The sequence below is a fragment of the Rhinichthys klamathensis genome, unplaced genomic scaffold (genome assembly GCF_029890125.1).
Source record: "Rhinichthys klamathensis goyatoka isolate OS25496 unplaced genomic scaffold, OSU_Roscu_1.1 h1tg000040l_1, whole genome shotgun sequence".
In the NCBI taxonomy this organism is placed as follows: Eukaryota; Metazoa; Chordata; class Actinopteri; order Cypriniformes; family Leuciscidae; genus Rhinichthys; species Rhinichthys klamathensis.
In genome coordinates, this window is record NW_026606587.1 from 3,907,007 (window position 1) to 3,928,949 (window position 21,943).

General features: G+C 37.4%; 1 protein-coding gene across 1 annotated transcript; it reads left to right on the forward strand.

Annotated features, from left to right (window-relative positions):
* Positions 1-7,039: 7,039 nt before the first annotated feature.
* On the forward strand, positions 7,040-15,716 carry ren (renin). The gene is made up of 9 exons (XM_056246659.1): positions 7,040-7,229; positions 9,571-9,721; positions 9,803-9,926; positions 10,061-10,179; positions 10,504-10,700; positions 11,655-11,777; positions 12,205-12,349; positions 13,141-13,239; positions 15,103-15,716. The coding sequence occupies exons 1-9, from the start codon at positions 7,162-7,164 to the stop codon at positions 15,262-15,264; spliced, it is 1,188 nt and encodes a 395-aa protein (XP_056102634.1). The 5' UTR covers positions 7,040-7,161; the 3' UTR covers positions 15,265-15,716.
* Positions 15,717-21,943: the final 6,227 nt, after the last annotated feature.

The following is a 21,943-nucleotide window of genomic DNA, read 5'->3' on the forward strand; positions in this document are numbered from 1 at the left end:
TGTAATTCCATTTTATTATTATTATTGCTATTATCCTGTCTACATATTTTATGTCATTTTGTTTTGTTGTGGACAAATATTTTTGATAAATTAATTTAAATAAAACGGTTAGGTAAAAAGAGGGTTAGGGGATTCTAAATTAAATCTGATTGGTCATTGCGTTCAAGAAATCATCAGATATGTTTGTAATTGGCTACATTGCTCAACGCTGCAAAAAAATACGTTGCAAATAGTGTTGACGTACAACCAAGAAGCTCTGCGCAGTTAACTACGTGAACTATCTCGAGGCCCACAGAGAAGGAAATGAATAGTTGAATAAAGTCGTTATTTTTGTTTGTTTTTTGTGCACAAAAAGTATTCTCGTCGCTTGTTAAACTTAAGATTGAGCCACTTGGACTATTTTAATGATGTCTTTAACTTTTCTGGGCCAGCAAGTTTCAATCCCTTAGAAGCCTATGGAGGAGTGATCTAGCTAAAAAATATCTTACTTTGTCTTCCGAAGATGCTCGAAAGTCTTACGGGGTTGAAACAACATGAGGGTGAGTAATTACTGACAGAATTTTCATTTTGGGGTGAACTATCCCTTTAAAGGTGCAGTGGGGGATTTTTAGCGGCATCTAGTGGTGAGGTTACGAATTGCAACCATCAAAAGTTATGGTGGCCGACAGGAGATGTCATCATCTGAGACAGCAGAGAGCATAGATATCCATAATAAAGGCTAGATGTCTCGTCCGCGCTGCTGGCCAATGGAGGTCAACGTCAGCACCTGGCGGCCATCTTGTCACAGGCAGCTCGCTCACTTGTAACATTGTGTTAATGGTGCATGTACTTTTTAAATAACCATAACTTGCTCAATTTTCTACCGATTTTCAAACAGTTTGGTTTGTTATAAACGTCAGAGATGTAGTTATGACACTGCACACTTATGAAAAATAAGTGTATAAATAAATAATCAACCAAAATTATCTAGCCACGTTAATAACGTTTGTAAGAAACCAAACCGTTTGAAAATCCGTCAAGATTTCAGCAAGATAAGAGTATTTGTGTTTTCACCATACACCAGTACCACAGAGCCCGCCAGAAAGCTAGCCTGTGAAGATGGCCGCCGGTGATGACGATAGAGACTCCGCCGTAAGACATCTAGCCTTTATTATGGATATCTATGGCAGAAAGCAATGAGGTTTCTTTACAAAGATTATTAAGAAATGATGTTTACTTTATTATTCAGTAAAACTATATTTTATTGCGAATATTATTGTTACTTGTTCATCATTGTGTCAGTGTTTTATTCGCTGACTTTAGATAGCTTCTTTGCATGAAGAACAACATAGTGACGAAACGCTTTTGTCCGTTTAGGGCGACTGTAGAAACATGTCGGCGCAAAATGGCGCATTTCAATGTAAGGGGACCGTTTAAGTAAGGTGCATGTAGATAGAAATGGCTAATTCTAAGGTAATAAAAACTAAATGGTTCATTAAGTAAGGTCTTTATACACAACACCACTGAAAACATAGTTATGTATATTATATTGCATTTCTGTCTACAGACCCTCCTATTACACAATGCACCTTTAAGTGTTGCAGTCAATGAAATTACACTTTGTTGACTCCAAGATCTCTTCTGAAAATTTTATGGAAGAACCCTACACCGTACTGCCCTACAAAGCAAAAAGGCAAAAGTGAGTTATTATAATTTTCATGACATTCATGGCATCCTTTGTTATGTGACAAAACATCTTTTCTCAAATGTGTGTCGTTTTGGAGAAAAATGGTAGTCGTTTACAGTAACTGCAAAAAGCCCTAGCGAAACAAAGCATGAGTGCAGTAACATCCATTACTGTATTCTTGTTATGTTTTACCTAACAAAAAATAATTGCGCAGTGAAGTTACTATTTCCATGGTGAAAACACACAGCTGATTTCGCGGTATCCTCACGGGACGGTTTTAACATTTTGATTTCACCCTTCTAACTTCACACAAATTTAGTTTGAGATGGCACAAAACCGGGGAAAGAAGATGGTCCAACTGGCGTTGAAAAGAAAATACCCGGAGAATGGTAAGTAACAGTGAGCTATCACCCTTCGCAGAGAGCTTGATTGACAGGTGATCTGACCAATCATACTTCGCCATCCGCCATTTTGTCCGACAAAGCAGTCAGGAGATAGTAGATTAACATGGGGGGGATTTGCACTTGAAAAACGGAATATACTGACGCCTTTCCGCGGTTAAAACAACATCCCTACTTATGTTCATTCATGTTTATTTGATGCTATAAATGAACTAGAAGGAAGAGATGATCGGATCACGAGAGGCTTTAACTGAGGCTCTACAGCGATCTGTCACGACACATTAAAGAGCCACAAAACGGTATTTATTGTTTAAATTTATTTTAAAAAATGACCAAATTTGAAAGGTGAGACTTTGTTTAATATGTGTAATATCAAAAGTAACCGAAAAGTAACCTGGTCTGTCCTGTCTGTCAGCGTGTTGTCAGTCTCCTCTCTGCTCCGCGATGTATTTTTCACTGCGTGAGAACATGGTGACGGAGCCGGCGACGCGTAGCTTGTCGGACATAGCGACAGTAACTAAGGGGGGCGGGTCTTTAACTGTCAGCCGCCAGGGCGGGACTTTCACCCAAAACGACCTCCCCGCCCCCCTAAAATGCTAACGAAGTCCAATTATTGGTAGTTAAGTCTTTATTATAGCCTACTGTACGTTCAAAACCATAAATGTCACATTAAACATATATCTCTCCTCGCGTTCACGCTAACCAATTAGCTAGATAAACCATCAAAGTCAGTTACGAAACCAGCTTCCAGAAGAGATCAGATGTGCTCCTACAGTAGTCACATTCAAATCCAGACTCAAAACACTTCTGTTTAGCTGTGCATTTACTGAATGAGCACTGTACCACGGTTCGTCCGACTGTTTTTACTGTATTTTATTTTTTATTCTAAACTGTTTTAATTATTCTTATTTGTTTTGATTATTTTAATTTCTTCTATGTAATGCACTTTGAATTACCATTGTGTATGAAATATGCTATATAAATAAACCTCCCTTGCCTTGCCCTGCCTTGTACTAGAATCTAAGTACTAATGTCTATTTAATAGTTAGGCCTACTAGTAGGCTATCTAACGAATGAGTACCAGTATCTAAAAAAATAAGAACTATGAAAATAACTACTATATCTTTTAAAATGGTACTAGTATCTAGAATAATCACTAGTAGCTAATAAATAAGTACTAGTACTTAATGGAATAGATACTAATAGGTTTTAAGGATTAAATGTTAAAACGTCTTGCCATAAACGTGTTGTATGCTGAGCAAAGTCAATTAGAAAACACAATAACGTTTGCTCTCTTCCCCAAAGGTGGAATCACCCCATTTGTTGATCAGTAGCTATACTTCAACTTTGTCACAAAATAGGTTTTGATGAAAAATATGAGGTAAAGATTTCCTAAAAAGAATTTATACTATCAGTCGATGCCCTGTGTGTCTATTACACCAATATGACATCTAGTGGTTGATGATGGTAAGTGCAACCAGATATTTACTCACTACATGGTCAGCATGAGCCAAGTGTGGGTCTCTGCAGGTTGGAGTAATGGAAAGTTAGGGGGCATGGAGAAAGGTCTTTGTCTTTGGTTGCAAAAGCTGTCTGTCAGGATGTGGGCGCCAGCAAGTGTCAAGTACCGATTGTGATGGCATCATCATATTAGCTGAGTGCATATCAGAGTGGCACCCAACAGCTGTTAACTGTTAAGTTAACTTAATTTATTTTCTGATATAAATATAGATGTCATTTCAGTTGTGCCAATTGCTGAATGGCAGCTGCTATGCAAGTTTTAGCTCTGACTCTGAGGCCAAATAATGTAGCCTAAGTGGGATTCTGCCAGGGGTAACTAACGTTGTTTTATGTCTAACTTATGTTTTAGCCACAGCGGGGAGTCATAAGTCATCTGCTGGACAGCTGCTAGCCTAAATAAGATGCCAATTTTCATGGTTGGTGCTCCTCCCCAACTACTGAATGTCATACGGCGAAGTATTATACTGCAGGCTAGCTTATCTTCTTTAGCGAGGACTAGTCAAGTCAAGTCATCTTCATTTGTATAGCCTAGCGCTTTTAACAATGTAGATTGTTCCAAAGTGGCTTTACAGTGATAATAGGAAATTAAAGTAACAGAGATTGTTTTCGCTTTATGGCAGCTCTAGTCTAGAGAGTAAAGTTATTTTCCAGCTAAAGTTAGTTTTGATTGATTTACTTCCGTCGCAACGATCATTAGTTATTAACTTAGGGGCCGCTAACATGACACCGTTTTAACAGAAAACTCTTAAGTTTTCTCTACGCAAACTTTAAAAAACGCAAACCTGTGAGAACGCTGATGGCGTGCACATGCATATTAAGAGTTCATTCTATACGCTGATTTCACGCAGCTGCCATTTTGAAATGGCTCCGGTGGGAAGAAAACCGGAAGTGTCGCCTTTAATCATAGTCGCGAATGCGATGGCGTATTGTTGTGTTTAATGTAGAAATTAGTTATTCTAAAAATGTACATACATTTCTTTCATATTTTAGACTATATACAGTGAAATTCATTTATAAATAAAATAATTTTTTATATATAATTCAGAACGTAAAAAAAGAAGCAGGAACGAACTATGTACATATTCTATAGGCTTATTGGATATTAACATCCAATAGTATAAATCGCGGCAGCAGCTTCAGGTTGGTAGTCCAGGCACTGTTGTCTATCTGTACTTCCAGGGTTCTTCCCACCGGAGCCTCGCTTTCGATTTCAAAATGGCGGTTGCGTGAAATCAGCGTATAGACCCTTTTTCAGTTAGTAAACATGGTGACGTTTTTTGTGGGCGGAGCTTAGGTGGAGGCTGAACGATTCCCCTCGCCGCTTCACTAACGCTAGTTTGCAAGTTTTGTTAGCTTGTTTTTTAATAATGACTGGAGGAAATCAGATTTTATCTTAATGTGTAAGGTCACTCACTGTCCAGGACCGCGATTGTTATTTGCAAAAGTTAATTTTAACGGACAGAACCAGATTGGCCGACCCGTACACGCTCACTCAATGAATGGACGATCTGACAGGATTAATGTTAACACTACCTCGGTTGAGTGGCGTGACATCTACACCAACCTGATAGAGAAACCAAGCATAAAGAGAAACTGAGGGCATATAAATCTTTAGATGCCTAAAACTATGTGATGAACGGTCACGTACAAGACTTGTGTTGTGGGGTACGATCCGAAGCTCCAAAAGACCAAAGAGTGACATTACAGTGCAATTTTAATGATGTGAATATTTTCTAGATCTAAAAATTCCAGATACAGGAAATTAATTTTTTAACTATGTATTTGATAATACTTTCTTACCAGGTTCTTCAAGTCTTGTCACAATCAAACACAACAATGTAGGCTATATACAATCATAGATGATTCACAAATAATCACAATAGTTTAGAAAACATTATGCGATAAAATTTCTAATTGGAGCCTGTACTCCGTCGATTCTTGCACCCAACAACACAACAAGATGACATTTAATTATAATAATAATATTTTAAGCTCCTTATTATGTAGCCGAATCAGTGCTGGTTTGTATTGGCTGCCTCCAGTTTTCCCTTTGTTTTGCCTCCAGCTAACACCGTGACGTAATTGTGACGTCAGCGCAAAACAGGTCTATAGGTATGCGCGTTTGAATATATGTGCGCAGGCATGTAGTCCTTGTAGACTAAACCTGCTAGTCCTAACCAACAAAAACCTCTCCACATCAATGAAACGCCTTAAAATATTGAGCCTATAGGGAAGATAAACAGCAGAATAGAGGAAGATGTAAAAGATGACGTCTATGTGTGGAGCTTCCCATGAGGAAATTTCAGGGAAAGAGACTGGGCTTTGCCCATTACTGTGGGAAACCCAGTTCTAGGCTTCCACACTGCCCCTAAGTTTAAAGGTCAAGGGTCATCCAGTAGCTGCCCTTACAAACAAGCCAAGGACGTCAGTGCCATGCATGGCAGAGATGTGGTCATTGATGTAAATGTAAGACCACACATATAAACTAAGAATAAAAATCAAATCAAATAATACTTTAATTGACAGTAAAGACATTCACATTGTTACAACATATTTCTATTTCAAATAACTGATGTTCTTTTGAACTTTCTATTCATCAGAGAATCGCGAAAAAGGTGTTTCCCAAACATTTTAAGCAACTGATTTCAACAAAATGTTATTTCGGTTGCAAATTAGCATATTAGAATGATTTCTGAAGGATCATGTGACACTGAAAGACTGAGGCAATGATACGGAAAATTCCGTTTTTCTATCGCAGGAATAAATTACAAATTAAAATAAAATGATATTACACAATTGTTATGATATTACACAATATTAATGTTTTTACTGTATTGTTGATAATAATAGTAAAATAATATAATAATAGTAGAAGAGAGTTAACATTAAAAAAAATCTTACCAACCCCAAACATTTGAAGGATGGTGTGAATGTATAATGAGTTATTAAATCCATCAGTGATTAATGTTTTTAACACATTAACAAAAAACAAACAAAAAAAAGACTTATTTTACAATATCCATTTTGGTCCTTTATGATTACCATTTCCAAATAAATAAAATAAAAATTGGCCCATGCTATATATATATACTTACATACTGTATTTTCATAATATGAAATGCAAATATGTTATATGATAGTGTGTGGTTCTATATAAATATGATAATTTATAATGATCTTATTTAAAGTGTCATATTCTTTAACGATATGCACAATTTGTTTGTCAACGTTTTCCCATACATCCAGAACATTCAAGCCCACACAAGGATGATTTTATTAATTGAAGTGGTCTTAAATCACTGTGTGAGATGTGTTCCCCTGGATGGAGAGGTCACTCTGTTCAGGGAGCATTTATCAGAAGGGGGGAGAGGAGAGAGAAAGCTAGAGGTTTGTGTCAAGGTCAGAGCAGAGTGCAGGAGAAAAACGTATAAAAACACTGGAAGGAGGAAAGTCTCTCAAATAAAGCACTAAAGAGGAGAGAAGTTTTTAAAGGAGTCTGGGCATTAGATGTGTGGCACATAGTTACACGGGTCGGTTATTGGGTAGTTAAAGTGATTGGATCCACCTTTAAGGATGAATGTGCACTGCTTGACTCTTCTAGTTCTGTCTCTCTCAGCAACCAACGCACAGGCCTTATGGAGGTAAGTGAACACTCTCCTCCTCAGTGGAGAAGCACTTCCTTCATGACAATATTTGCAGTTCCTTTTCTGTATCACACAAGCTTCTGTAAACCAAAATTTATACTTAATAATGCCTTACTAAAACAAAATAGAAGAAAACCATAATGCCACATTACAAATAAATGTGGGTCCCAAGGGGCCGTAAGAGCCCATACAAAAATATGTTATACAAATGTTTTGCTAGTGTTATAATTAATTTATGAAAACATTATATCTGAATGTTCTTTAAACTAAAAACCTTTGTTTTTTAAAAATGTTTTAAAAACGTTTTTCTTGGTTATAAGAATTTCAAGGGAACATTCCATTATGGGAATGTTAGTTTTTGAATGTTTTTTGAATGTTCTGAACAAGTTGTAACGTTTAAAAAATGCTAGACGAACATGCAACTAAAACATTTCAGAATTAATGATGTATAAATACGTTTTTGTGATAATGTTTTGAGAACATTAGCAATTAAAGACCAGATGACCTTGAACACACATTCCATTAATGTTACTGGGATAATGTTTGGTAATAATTTTGAGAGAACCTTGCCAGAACATTAGCCAAAGTTCTGAGAATGTTCCCTGTTAGCTGGGATGGTGCTATAGGGGATCTTCGGAAACATTCAAAGTAAAAAAAAAACCCTGTCAACCTAATTCAAAGTAATTTTTTGTCCCATGTAATATTTAAATAATTTGCTTTGGTCAATACAAGCCAAATATTTAATTTGAGAATCAAAATGTTGAAAATGTCAACAAAAAAAAAAAAATCCTCTCACACACACATACCAATGGGTCATGAAAATATTTAGCTGCCTTTATATTTTAGGAAAGGAGTCCCTTGAAAAGTAATCCTCATATTTGGGGGCCTTTGGCATAAAAAAATGAAACCAATTTATTTCATATCTAATGTTTCAACCAATAGTAAATATATGCTAAATATCTGTTATCTATTTTTAAATTGACAATAAGAAGATAATGTAAATATATTCCCATGACACTTTATTAGGTACACCTTGCTAGTATCGGGGCTGGTCCCGCTTTTGCCTTCAGAACTGCCTGAAATCTTCATGCCATAGATTCAACAAGGGACAGAAGGTTCCTCAGAGATTTTAGTCCATATTGACAGACATGATAACATCACACTGTTGCTGCAGATCTGCCGGCTGCACATCCATGATGCGAATCTCCCGTTCCAGCACATCCCAATAGTGCTCTATTGGATTGAGATCTAGTGACTGTGGAGGCCGTTTGAGTTTAGTGAACTCATTGTTATGTTCAAGAAACCAGTTTGAGATTATTTGAGCTTTGTGACATGGGGTGTCATCCTGCTGGAAGTAGGCCTCAAAAGATGGGAACACTGTGGTCATAAAGGGATGGACATGGACAGCAACAATTCTCAGGTAGCCTGTGGCGTTTAAATGATGCTCAATTGGCACTAAGAGGTCCAAAGTGTGCTGAGAAAATATCCCTCACAACATTACACCACCAGCAGCTTGATCTGCTGATACAAGGCAGATGGATCCATGCCCTCATGTTGTTTACAACAAATTCTGACCCTACCATCTGAATGTTGCAGCAGAAATCAGACCAGGCAACGTTTTTTTTATTTTCTTGTCCAATTTTGGTGAGCCCGAGCTAATTGCAACCTGGTGTGTTCTTGCGCTGCTATAGCACATCTGCTTCAAGGTTCGACGTGTTTTGTGTTCAGAGATTCTCTTCTGCAGACCTCGGTTGTAACAAGTGGTTATCCTCCTTGGATATTTTCTCTTTTTCTGACCATTCTCTGTAAACCCTAGAGATGGTTGTGCATGAAAATCCCATCAGCTGAAATACTCAGACCAGCCCGTCTGGCACCAACAACCATGCCACATTCAAAGTCACTTAAATCACCTTTCTGCCCCGTTCTGATGCTCAGTTTGACGCAGCAGATCGGCTTGACCATGTCTACATGCCTAAATGTATTGAGTTGCTGCTATCTGATTGGCTGGTTAGAAATTTGCTTAAACAAGTAGTTAAACATGCCTAATAAAGTGGCTGGTGACTTTATACAAATGGGCAAAATATATGAGGAAATCTAAAATGCATCAAAAATATATTTATATAAAAATATTTTTTAAAAGCTGTATTCATTTAGAAATATTATGAAATATATATGAATTATATATGAAAATAAATAATGCGTTATGGGGAGTATATCATTTTTACTTAAATTTAAATGATATAAATGCCCTCTTAAAATCAGATGAAATGCACTACTATATGTCCTGTTGTTGCTGTTTTTTTTCTCCAGTTTTTACACTTCTCTCTTCACTACTTAGGGTAAAACTGAAGAAAATGCCATCCATACGAGAAACCATCAAGGAGATGGGTGTCACAACAGCTCAAGTGTTTTCTGAGATTATGCCGAAATATGATGAACCATCACCCACTAACGGCACAGCTCCAACACCTCTGATCAACTACTTAGATGTAATGCAGAGTTAAAAATGGAAACGATCCACAATTTTGAGAAAGTGCTATTTATAATTGCATTTGTCTCTTGTATTTCAGACTCAATACTTTGGTGAGATTAGTATTGGTTCACCAGCTCAGATGTTCAATGTTGTGTTCGACACGGGTTCTGCCAACCTCTGGGTTCCCTCACATAGTTGTTCTCCGTTATACACAGCCTGCTGTGAGTCGTTTGCTAAAAGAAATCTAAAATCTTAAAAATCATTGTATTATCTACATGTACCTGTACAATGAAAAGCAAAAAACCTGCATTTTTGTCCTACAGCTCAAGTCTTCCTTTCTCCATATGTCTCTTAGTCACACACAACAGGTACGATGCTTCAAAATCCCTCACGCATATTTACAACGGCACAGGATTCTCCATCCAGTACGCTTCTGGAAACGTCCGGGGATTTCTGAGCGAGGACGTGGTTGTAGTGAGTAACAAAAAGCCATTCATTTATGAATTGGGAATGTTAAAAAATGAGTTTCAAGGGAATATCTTGATGAAAATAGCTAAGGTGAAATATTTTTTAGACATCCAGGTTACCAGAAAGTCAGGCACAGCAAAAGATCAACGGTTAACCAAGTCCAGATGCTTGTGCACCATATTTTAACTGCCATCAAGGCAAAATACTGAGTGACTTTCAAACAAATTGACTGTGATAATACATTCAGTAACATGCGATGGAAAACCAAAACTGTTATTTGCACACAGTACTTGTCAGATCTGTTTGACCCTTGACCTCTAACATCTTTAGGTGGGTGGTATCCCAGTGGTGCAGGTTTTTGCAGAGGCCACAGCTCTTCCTGCGATCCCGTTCATCTTTGCCAAGTTTGACGGAGTGTTAGGGATGGGCTATCCAGATGCAGCCATTGATGGAATTACACCTGTGTTTGATCGCATCATGTCTCAACATGTTCTAAAAGAGGATGTTTTCTCTGTGTACTACAGTAGGTGAGCATCAGCATCTCTTGGCATAGGGTGAGCAAAGGGAGACATACATTTCATGATTAAATGCCTTGTCATTTTTATTACCAGAAAGACCAAGTACATTGAAAATAAGAATAATTGTAATATATATAAACCCATATTGTGTTAAATGTGGAAAACATCAAATACGATACAAAGGTAGAAAAAAATATTGGGAACACTTTGCGATAAGGTTCATTAGTTAACGTAGTATTAACTAACATAAACTAACAATGAGCAATACATTTGTTACTGTATTAGTTAATCTTTGTTATGTTAACAAATATAACCTTTGATTTTAATAATGTATTAGTAAAAAAACATGTTGAAATTAGCATTAACTAAGATTAACAAATGCTGTAGAAGTAATGTTCATTCTTAGTTCATGTTAATAAGGTTGTTAACTAAAGTTTATTGTAAAGTGTTACCAAAATATTTTATTTGATTCAAGAGAATGTATTACACAAAAACCATGATAAAAAAAAAAATAGAGGCTGCATCTGAATCGGTATTTAGATATATTTACAGACCGTTTATTGCAGCTAGGAGTTGGCATGAATGCATTTACACTGCAACAATCACATAAATAATGCCATGAGATTATGGATTTTAAATGGGTATTACAGTGGTGGTTCACTCAAAAAAAATTAAAATGCTGTCATCATTTACTCTCCTTCATGTCACTTCAAATCTGTACGAATGTCTTTCTTCTGTATAACATTATAGGAGATAATTTGAGAAATGTCTTGCAATGTATTTTTTATACAATGGGAAGTCAATGGTAACCAAAACAGTTTGGTTACATGGTAAATTGAAAAAGAAAGAAAGTCATACTGTCACTGTACATTAGAGTGTAATAATTTTAAATTGTATCTAAATAATAGGCTATAGTTGCAAGCCCGTCTGTTACTAGTGCATATCTGTGTATGTATCTATAAGGGACCCAACACACATCCCTGGTGGAGAGCTGGTGCTGGGGGGCACAGACCCGAATTACCACACTGGATCTTTCCATTACATGAAAACCAAAGAGAAAGGCAAGTGGGAGGTCATCATGAAGGGGTAAGACTATTATCATCATCAATTTTAAAGAACAATGATGATTTCTTGCTATGTAGCTCTTTCTGCCATTCTACATCTGCTTTACATCACAGTTTTCACAAATACTCCTGGTTGTAATAGATATCCTATATCAGATTTCCGGTAGCCATCCGTTTTTAATTTTGAGCAGAACCTCAAACCATTTCCAGAGGTAATCAATCCTTGCCCTGTGTCCTTTAAAGGAATAGCCGACCCAAAAATTCAATCATACACCCAACCTTATGTCGGTTTTCATCCTTGGAACTTGTATAACTTGTGCATTATATTTTAAGCCAATAATAAGACATAATAATAGATTTAAGCCTTCCAAAGGTGAGTAAACTACCCAATGACACAGGTAAAATGATTTTTTGGTCGATTCCCACAGTAATTGTCTGTTCCTCTGCAGAGTGTCTGTGGGGGCAGATATGCTGTTTTGCATGGACGGCTGTTCTGCTGTGATTGATACAGGCTCCTCCTACATCACAGGCCCCGCCTCCTCCATTTCCATTCTGATGAAAACAATCGGGGCCGTTGAACTGGCAGAAGGAGGGGTACGTTCTTTCAACATTTCGGACATTCCTTAAAAAGCTGTCTTTATTTAAAAGCGTACATATAATCTGTTAATAATAAGAAAATGGGTTTGAGTGCTTAAGCCATTAAAAGAGGGAATTATTTTGTCTGAACAAAAAATATGAATCCACTGCTTAGCAATAGAAACTACGAAAGCTGAAGAAGCCAAAATTTAAGCCTTGAAATTTTTTTTATGAAATCTTAGCAGTGGTGGCAAACCTTCAAACTTCTCTACAGCTATAAAAAAGAGAAATGTGTTCTAGTTATACACAGAGAGCACATTATGAATGATGGACCTTTTAAAACATTCAGCAGTGGCAATTGATTATAAAACTCTGGATCTTACAAAAAAAACTTTAGATCATGTGCAGATATATGAAACATGGCATCCCATATACATATCATGTACAAAAGCTGTTATGAAACAATACTTGTATAGCCAATGCAGGATGAGTTGAGCATTAAAACCTGTTTCTTATTGTTCCATTTCCTTTTCCTGTTGCACAACTCCATGGGAACACCTGCTTTGGTCTATCATGTTGGCTGTGCCTCATAAATTACGTCTAAAGAGCAAATGGAATGATTGAAAGCTGTTGTTTTTTTTGTCGCCGGTGTGGTTATATTTAATGTGTAAAATATGTGCGTGATTCTTTCCTTTCAAGTGTTAAGTTTAGTGTCATTTCAGGTTTGCAAAATGGTGCAGCATGTTGTCTTTGTGTGGTTTTAAAGTCTCTCTCTCTCTCACACTCTCTCTATCTTGCTCTGTTTACAGTATACTGTGAGCTGTAATCTGGTCAAGTTGCTGCCCACTGTGGCTTTCCATCTTGGTGGTCAGGAATATTCTCTCACAGATGAGGACTATATTCTCTGGGTGAGGACTATATTTATTTCACATTTGGTGGTGCTTATCTTAGAATAAGTGATCAAAGGCTGTCATTTTCTCCTGTACACTGAGATGATGAGATGCAGACAGTCATATCAGTAGTAGCCTGATAAAGCTTATTTGAACCTGGAGGGTGCCTTTAAATTCACATGAACCTATTTTTCCGTTTTGCTGTGGAATAAATTAATCATGGCTGGCTATTATTATGCCTTTTGCGGGAAGTCTTAAGCCAGGTTTTACATTGTAAGATTTTGGCCGTCTGAGACAAATGTTGAGAATCCTAAAAAAACGGAAGTCTTTGATCGCTAGTTTGACAGGTTCGAAGATGTCAGAAGATTTGACGTACAGTCCTGCGGTGTGGCGTCTCCTACGACAACCGTCAAATCAAACACCGATAGGAGTGCAGAACCTGATGAGAGCAACATACCACAATTTTATTTTTTAGATGAGCCGTGATCAAAATTAACACTAGAGATTGTTTTTGTTTGCTGGCCACCATTTCAATCCCTCATGTGATGCAGCATAGTCACCGAACTTGTCATGTATTGATGATGTAAAACTCCGGACGAGTCTTCTTGCGTGCGTCCATTTTTAAGCGTCTTGACATAAATAACAACTGAGATCCTACAGTGTGACAGCAACAGTCATAAAGCACTGTTACATCGTAGTGTGCACCCGGCTTTAGCCACACCGCTAGGTGTTAGTATAAGCGAAGTCTCTTTAAGGCAAGTAATTTCACTCGGCAGCCATCTTTGAAACGCCTCTCGGGCAGCTATTTCAGTCATGCAAAACCATCAAACATCAAATTCATCAAACTTCATGGGAGTGGGCGGAGCTAAAGAGCTATTTTGGCATGTGTCGCTTGTTATGCTCTCTGATTGGTCGTATTTTGTGTACAGGATAATGATTAATGTTTTGTGTAAGAAAAATGATCAAATTTCAAACTTTATAAAGTAAACTAACTAGATTCCGGCCAAACGAACATACGGATTTCGACTTAAGTGTAAGGCGCAACTTATGCCGAGTTCACACTGCACGAGTAGTCGGGTCACTCTTCTTTTCACACTGCACGAGTCAGCACGACTATCTGGGGTAACATTCAGTTGCTGGTGTGAGCACACTGCACGATGGATCGGCGACAGGGGGTTTCACATTCACACTGCATGACTTTACAAGAGAAAGAATCACAGACAACCTCTGTCTTGTCCGCAAACTACGTTTCACAACCAAACGCACACGAGAAGTGATAAGGAAATGATGCAAGATCACGAGACTAAAGCGCGAGATGAAAGAGAAGAAAGAAATTCATACATGTTTAGAACAACTTGAGGGTGCGTAAATGATGACAGAATTTTCATTTTTGGGGTGAACTTTCCCTTTAAGTAGTGCATCTCTTTACCGCATTACTGTGTAAATGTGGTGTTGACTTGTGCAATGACATTTTTAAAACTCGAGTCCCTAATGATTGACACCCAAGGCCAAATTAATGTTGTGGTATCTTTCACAATTTCTCTAAGATAATGTTTTACTGGTGCACAGCAGAAAAAGAGTCAAGAGATGCCCTACATTTACTTAAGCTTTGACTGAAGTGTTGTTTTCATTGGAAATACTATTGCTGACTCTGTACTACGCTGTCAATCTGGCATTTCATTTAGCATTGAAGTCTGGGATCTATTCCACTAAGTGGAATGACTTTTTTTCATTAAATTCAAAATGCCTCATGTTGTATTTGCATGTGGTTTTCCAGATGGCTTCTAAAGTGCAGCATCTGTTTCAAGATTCATCGATCTATGTTACAGCTATATGGACTTGCATTAGCTTTTCTAATGTCTCTTTTTCTTCTTCTTACAGCAGTCAGAGTTCGGGGAGGACATCTGCACTGTGACGTTCAAAGCGTTGGATGTGCCGCCCCCTACTGGTCCCATCTGGATACTGGGTGCAAACTTCATAGCTCGATACTATACAGAGTTTGATCGGGGAAACAATCGCATTGGCTTTGCTCGAGCAGTCTGACAAACTTGGGTTTTCTACTATACTACAATCTTATTGCTGTTACATGTACACAACACATATAGGCTACTTGATCTGTCACATCAATAGCCGGTAGCTAAGTCATAGATTCCCTTGTGGAAAAGTAGTAGACTTTAGCATACTTTAAAAAAAGGTACTTATTATGGAAATAATATAATTTAAAAGAATATCCTTAAGTACGAAATGAATGTAATGTTTTGCGGACTCACACTCGCAAGTTCATTTACAATTAAATTAGAATTTATTACAGTTTAAATTTCTAATAAATGCAATTGGTTGAACTTAAATGTATTTTGTTGACGCACAAGTATAGGATTTAACTATGTAATTTCATAATTGTCTTTGAAATATGATTAAATTGTACTGCTAAATATACTGACAAGCATTTATGGTAAACTAAAATTTCGATTGACATTTGTATGTCATGTATTTAATTATATTTGAAGTTGCATTTACGACATTTAAAATATATTAACTTTAAATGTAATGTCAAATAATAGACTAGTTAAAATTGTAATCAAGTATTTTACATGTGCTTTATGTTAATCAACACACCTTGTGATTAATAAAACATTTAAATTGTACTTCAAGGTAAAACTTTTACATTGACATTATTACAAAGTGCACTTTTTAAGTGTACTTAAAGTGTTTTACGAAACATAGTCATGAAAGTGTACTCTAAGTACACTTAAGTGGCCTTTTATTTCGTTTTAGGTTTTTACTTTTAAGGTTTGAAGTACACTACAAGTGCACATTCAATACAATTAAGCACACTTCTTTTTCCACAAGGGTTCACAAGGTCAGAGGCCAGGGTTGATATTGCTAAAACTCATTCTAAAGTCTGACTTCAATAGGAATTGATCTTAGTTAAGATAGGAGGCTGTTCTTCGATCAGCAAATGTGTTGTCCTTTGTCAGAAGTGTCTTGCAACACCAGACCGAATGGGTTTCCTTACTCAGACAGAGAAAAAAATAGGCAATGCTGAATTCTCTTAAGCAACACTTTGTGGGTTTCATTGACCATGGCATTTGGTTTTAGTCTTAGTTGAATGTGTGTTAATAGCTTTGAAAAAAGGAGTAACTCAAAAAGACACACCCTTTGGACTTCTGCACCAAATAAAAGTTATTAAATAGTTATAGTTATATAAAATATATTTTTAGTTACATAAAACAAATAATCTATGCATGATTGCTACATTTTATCATGATTGCTACAAAATATCCAAGCAATCCACTTGCATCCAGATTTTCCATTACTATAATCACCTTGTACACAAGACTACAATATATTGTTGTTGCTTTAATGTATAATTATCAAAAGATGCAGTATAAACTAGTTTCGCATGTTAATAGTGTCCTACAATGTGTGAATAATGTGAACACTCAATAAAGTGTTTTTAGTTGGCAACACTTCTTTCACCTCTCAGAACATCACAATCCAAAACACACATATGAGGCGCATATGAGGCAAACCAAACGTCAGGATGGATGGAGATAAATGCATAATATCTCTTAAAATGTTTAGCCCTATTGACCATCCCCATTCTCTGTCCCGTTATGTACTCTGGAAGCTGTTACAAAACCGCAGGACTGATGAACAGCCGTGCAACATCTTCATTACTCTGGGGCGCGCATCCAAATAAACACAGGCTGAAGACATTCCCTGGTTCTTATTTTTTAATGTTTTTGTCTCTCTGTCCCAGTCTGTGCGTGTTTAGAAACTTGCTTGTCTTTCAGCTTTTCTATTGAGAAGGTTGTGAAATGGAATGCGAGATGTGATCTCCCGCTGTTACAGTCACGCTGAAGACGCCTTCCTCAGCAGGAGCTACAGATTTTTATCACTATCTTTTTCTCTTTTTCTCTCCCTTTATTCCTGCCACACATTCTTTAGCTGGTTTGAAGTGTTTATCATCACTGCTGTTTAGTTTTGAAAGAGCTATAACAGATGTTCACATCATACTGTATATTTTATTGGATTAAATGTTACATTTAAAATTTGGTTGTGGGAATATTGCTTTAATTGGTTATCAATTTCAGTTTTCTCCTCAATGTCACGTTTCATCCTGCTAGTCTTTCATAATATCACTTTACCTAACAAAAGACAGTTATGACATTAACCTCCAGGAAGTGACATCATTTTGGTATCCTGTTAGTCTTTCATAATATCTCTTTACCTAACAATAGACAGTTACTCAATGACATTATCCTCCAGGTAGTGACATCATTTTTGGTGGGAAAACAACAGCACAGTTGAATGAATTCTGGGATGTTTTGTGGTATTAGACTATTTTTACTTTAAATGATGAAATAACTCTCTCTTTCAATGAGATAAATACAACCATGTAAACGTTGGGGGTTATTAGGATTTTAAAATCTTTAAATGCTCGAATTGATCTAAAATGACATTTATGTTATTGTCACAGTTATGTTAAGTTAGTTTGTTTTCATGGACTTTCAGTTGGTTTTCATCAGTCACATGCGTTCTTTGTTTTTGTTTCCTGCCAGTCGTCAGTTGTCATGGATACTCATCAGATCATCACACCTGTTGGTTATCTCCTCATCATCACTGCGTTTTAAGATCCTCCCTTTCCTCTGTTAGTTATCCGGTCACGTCTACGCATGTGTTGCTCCTGCCTATTTGAATTATTATTATTAAAACTTTGTGTTGGAAATATATTTTCGTCTTCAGCTGCCTTCCTGCAACCTCCTGTGATGGTTATAAAAAGGTTTCTGTTTTAAATAAATGCTCGATTTTCATCAAAGAATCCTGAAAAAAATGCATTAGAAAAAATAAAAAAATAAATTCAAATATTAAGCAGCACAACTGTTTTCAACATTGATCATAATAACAAATGTTTTTGATCAGCAAATCATCATATTAAAAGGATTTCCAAAGGATCATGTGACACTGAAGATTGGAGTAACGCTGAAGATTCAGCTTTGCCATCACAGGAATAAATTACTTTTTAAAATATAGTAAAATAGAAAACAGCTATTTTAAATTGTAACAAAATTTCACAATAGCGCTGTTTTACTGTATTTGGATCAAATAAATGCAGCCTTTGTGAGCGTAACATTAAAAAATGAGCTTTGACTCAAACAGTGTTTAGTTTAGTTTAGTTTATTTGTATAGCACATTTAAAAACAAAGTGAGTTGGCCAAAGTGCTTTCCATTAAAACAATATTCCAACAGCATACATAACAAAAAAAACACACAAAAAAAACTTTAAACACCACACCAAACCAAAATACAATTAAAATGCAAGACTCAACTGCTAGCCCAACCATAAGCCTGGGCAAGTAAATGTGCCCTTGATTTAAAAACACCCAATGTAGTACAACATCTAATATCAGAAGGCAGGTTATTCCAGAGACGGGGTGCAGCAACTGTCAGCAGAACAGTGTGTTATAGGTCAAACATTTGATTGACATAGCCTACTGTTAGTTTCACAGCTCATTTTGAAATGTTTTAATAACTACAGATGTGGCAGTAAAATTCAGCAAAGTAATACACATGACATCTGAAAAGAAAAAGGTCAAAAGTGGCTTGTACTTTACTTAACATCATTTCCACCAGACAGTAATATTGAAACTTAAACCTTGCTGTGAGGTGAGATACAGGACGAAACCAAAGCATAAAATATTTGCTTTGACAAGCCTTTTTCAAGAAACACAAAAGCTGACACTAAAGAACAATAAAGATAAGAGTCATCTGAAGGCAACTCTGATGAAATTTGCCCTAGTGTCACCGAACAGGCAGACGCCAAGCATTCATCCACAACATCCTTCCATTGTTCCAGTATTTGTCCTTCCAAAAAAATATAACTAAATGTCTCATCTGAGCTATCATAACCTGCATTTCTTGACTACACAGCTAAATTTAAAAGATGCTCGCTGATATCTTCCAAATTAGATGGTAGATATGCTGTTTAGTCCATGCATGTGACATTCCCAAAGGCATATTCCATTTTCAAAGGCACATTCCGGGAAAATATCAAGGATACGTTTATCCAAATCATTTTGAAATGTAATAATACATAACATTTACATTCCCTTCCCCTTGAGGCAGCTTCATTCATGAAAGGGTTAGATAGTAGATCTAACCTCACAGTCAGTCTACTGGCTTTCGTTCAAGGTCAGATATCTCATCATCAGTTTATTGTTGGTCATATCCTCAGTTCAAGTATTTTTGAATAAAGACAGTAACTCTTCAATAGTTGTAAGGCTGTACACACTACCTGTTATATACTTGTGTATTTCTTTATTTAAAACGTTCTTGAAAATGAGCCAAAAGTTCAGTCAAAAATGTGCCTTTTGTTAGCAAACTGATAACTTCAGTGCCCAAGATCAGTTGTCCTTAGATCAAGCACACATGCAAGACATATGATCAGCTCATCGCATGCTCAGAAGTGCTTAACACAGCATTCTGTGTCCTTCTCATTTGCAAAACTGGAATTAAATACTGCTATAATTTTTTTTTTTAAACAATGATATTATATTAATATATAATACTTTTCATGGTAAATGGTAAATGGACTGCATTTAAATAGCACTTTTGCAGACCCAATGGCCACCAAAGCGCTTTACAGTTTGCCTCACATTCACCCATTCACTCACTCATTCATACACAGACGGCGGTGTCAGCCATACAAGGCGCCATCCAGCTCGTCGGGAGCAGCTGGGGTTAGGTGTCTTGCTCATGGACACCTCGACACTTGGCCAGGTGGAACCGGGGATTGAACCACCAATCTTCTGGTTTGTAGACAACCTACATGAACCACTGAGCCACTGCCGCAAAAAAGTTTCAAAAAAACTTCAAAAGTTTGGTATAAAAAATGTATACTTTTATTCAGCAAGGATGCATTAAATTTATCAAAAGTGACAGTCAAGTTTATATTTGTTTTTTTGCTGTTGCATTGTTTGCTTAAAAAAAAAGAAGAAACAAGTCAAGACGTGACAGTCAAGACTGGAGTAATGGCAGCTGAAAACTCAGCTTTGCCACCACAAGCATAAATTAAATTTTAAAATATATTGATATAGAAAAAAATTACAGTTACACTATTACAGTTATTTCATTTTATTCAGATAATATTTCACATTATTTGATCTAATAAGCTTTGGTGAGTAAGTCTCCAGCCTCCTACTTCCTCCTCTTCTGCATATTCCATCCATTCCATCTTCTTTCAAAAATATTATAGTTTAGTTTTGTTTAATAAAGACTCTATTGTGATGAGCAAGGCAGGGGCCGAGTGCCGTGGGATTGGAGCAAGGCTGGTCACACCAGTCTTGAGTCCCATGGAGGAGCTCGGGAAGGATAAAAGGATGAGTGATTACAGTGAAGGACAAGAGAGGACCAGGCCTGGGACTTTATGTTGTTGTTTTGTGTTCATTTATGCGGCAGTCATCTGTGAGGGGTTTTTAATTTGTTATTTTTTCTTTCACCTCCTCCTCCTCACCCAATTTGACTGTACCCTTGAGGATCATACCAGTGAGTTCTTGGACCAAGCCTACTAAACACACTAACCCGACAGCACACCCGTTTCTTTTTTTTTTGTGGGGGGGGGGGGGGGATGGGTGGCTTAAATAATCGTGTTAAACAACTAGTCCCCCTGTCTCCTTATGGTCCTCAAGGAAAGTTTAAAGAATTTGTGGAACTGGTTCTTGCAAATAGTGGCTCCTTGTCCAGTGGGTGAGGTCGAGGAGAAATTTACCAGTCACTCGACCACCCTGTACATCCTGTCCCTGGACCCAAGGCCCATCCATCCTCATACCGCGCACTCCACGGAATATGAGCCAGAGCTCACCGCAGACCCAGATCCTGACCCCAAGCATGTGCCAGGCGCGATATTTGTCCCGAAGCCATTTGCTGAGTGAACAGGTATGAAATATGGCTCCAAATTCCGGAGTGCCAGTGGAGATCAATGGCATGTAGTGGAGCAGGGTATGGGAATAGATGATGACATTGACTATGTGAGTTCTGAATGCCTCCAGTCTCCACTGGTCCCATCCAGATCCTTGTCTCTGTCACCACTGGTTCAGTCTAGGCTCGTCATCCATAACTCCATCAAGGTCAGCTAAGAACCTTGGGGTTGTAATTGATGATCAGTTGAAATTTACAGACCACATTGCTAGAACTGCCCGGTCCTGCAGATTTGCCTTGCACAACATTAGGAGGATCAGGCCCTTCCTTACAGAGCATGCCACACAACTCCTTGTCCAAGCACTTGTTTTATCCAGACTGGACTATTGTAATGCTCTCCTGGCTGGTCTTCCAGCTTGCTCTGTCAAACCTCTACAATTGATCCAGAATGCTGCAGCCAGAGTAGTCTTCAATGAGCCGAAGAGAGCACACGTTACTCCTCTACTCACACAATTGCACTGGTTGCCAGTTGCCGCTCGCATTAAATTCAAGGCACTGACGTTTGCCTACAGAACAACCACTGGCACTGCTCCCTCTTACCTAAACTCATTACTTCAGACTTATGTGCCATCCAGAAACCTGCGCTCTGCTAGCGAATGTCGTCTTGTGGTACCATCTCAAAGAGGCACAAAATCTCTTTCTCGGACCTTTACCATGGCTGTTCCCTGTTGGTGGAATGATCTGCCTAACTCAACCAGAGCTTCTGAGTCAGTAGCCACTTTCAAGAAACTGCTGAAGACAT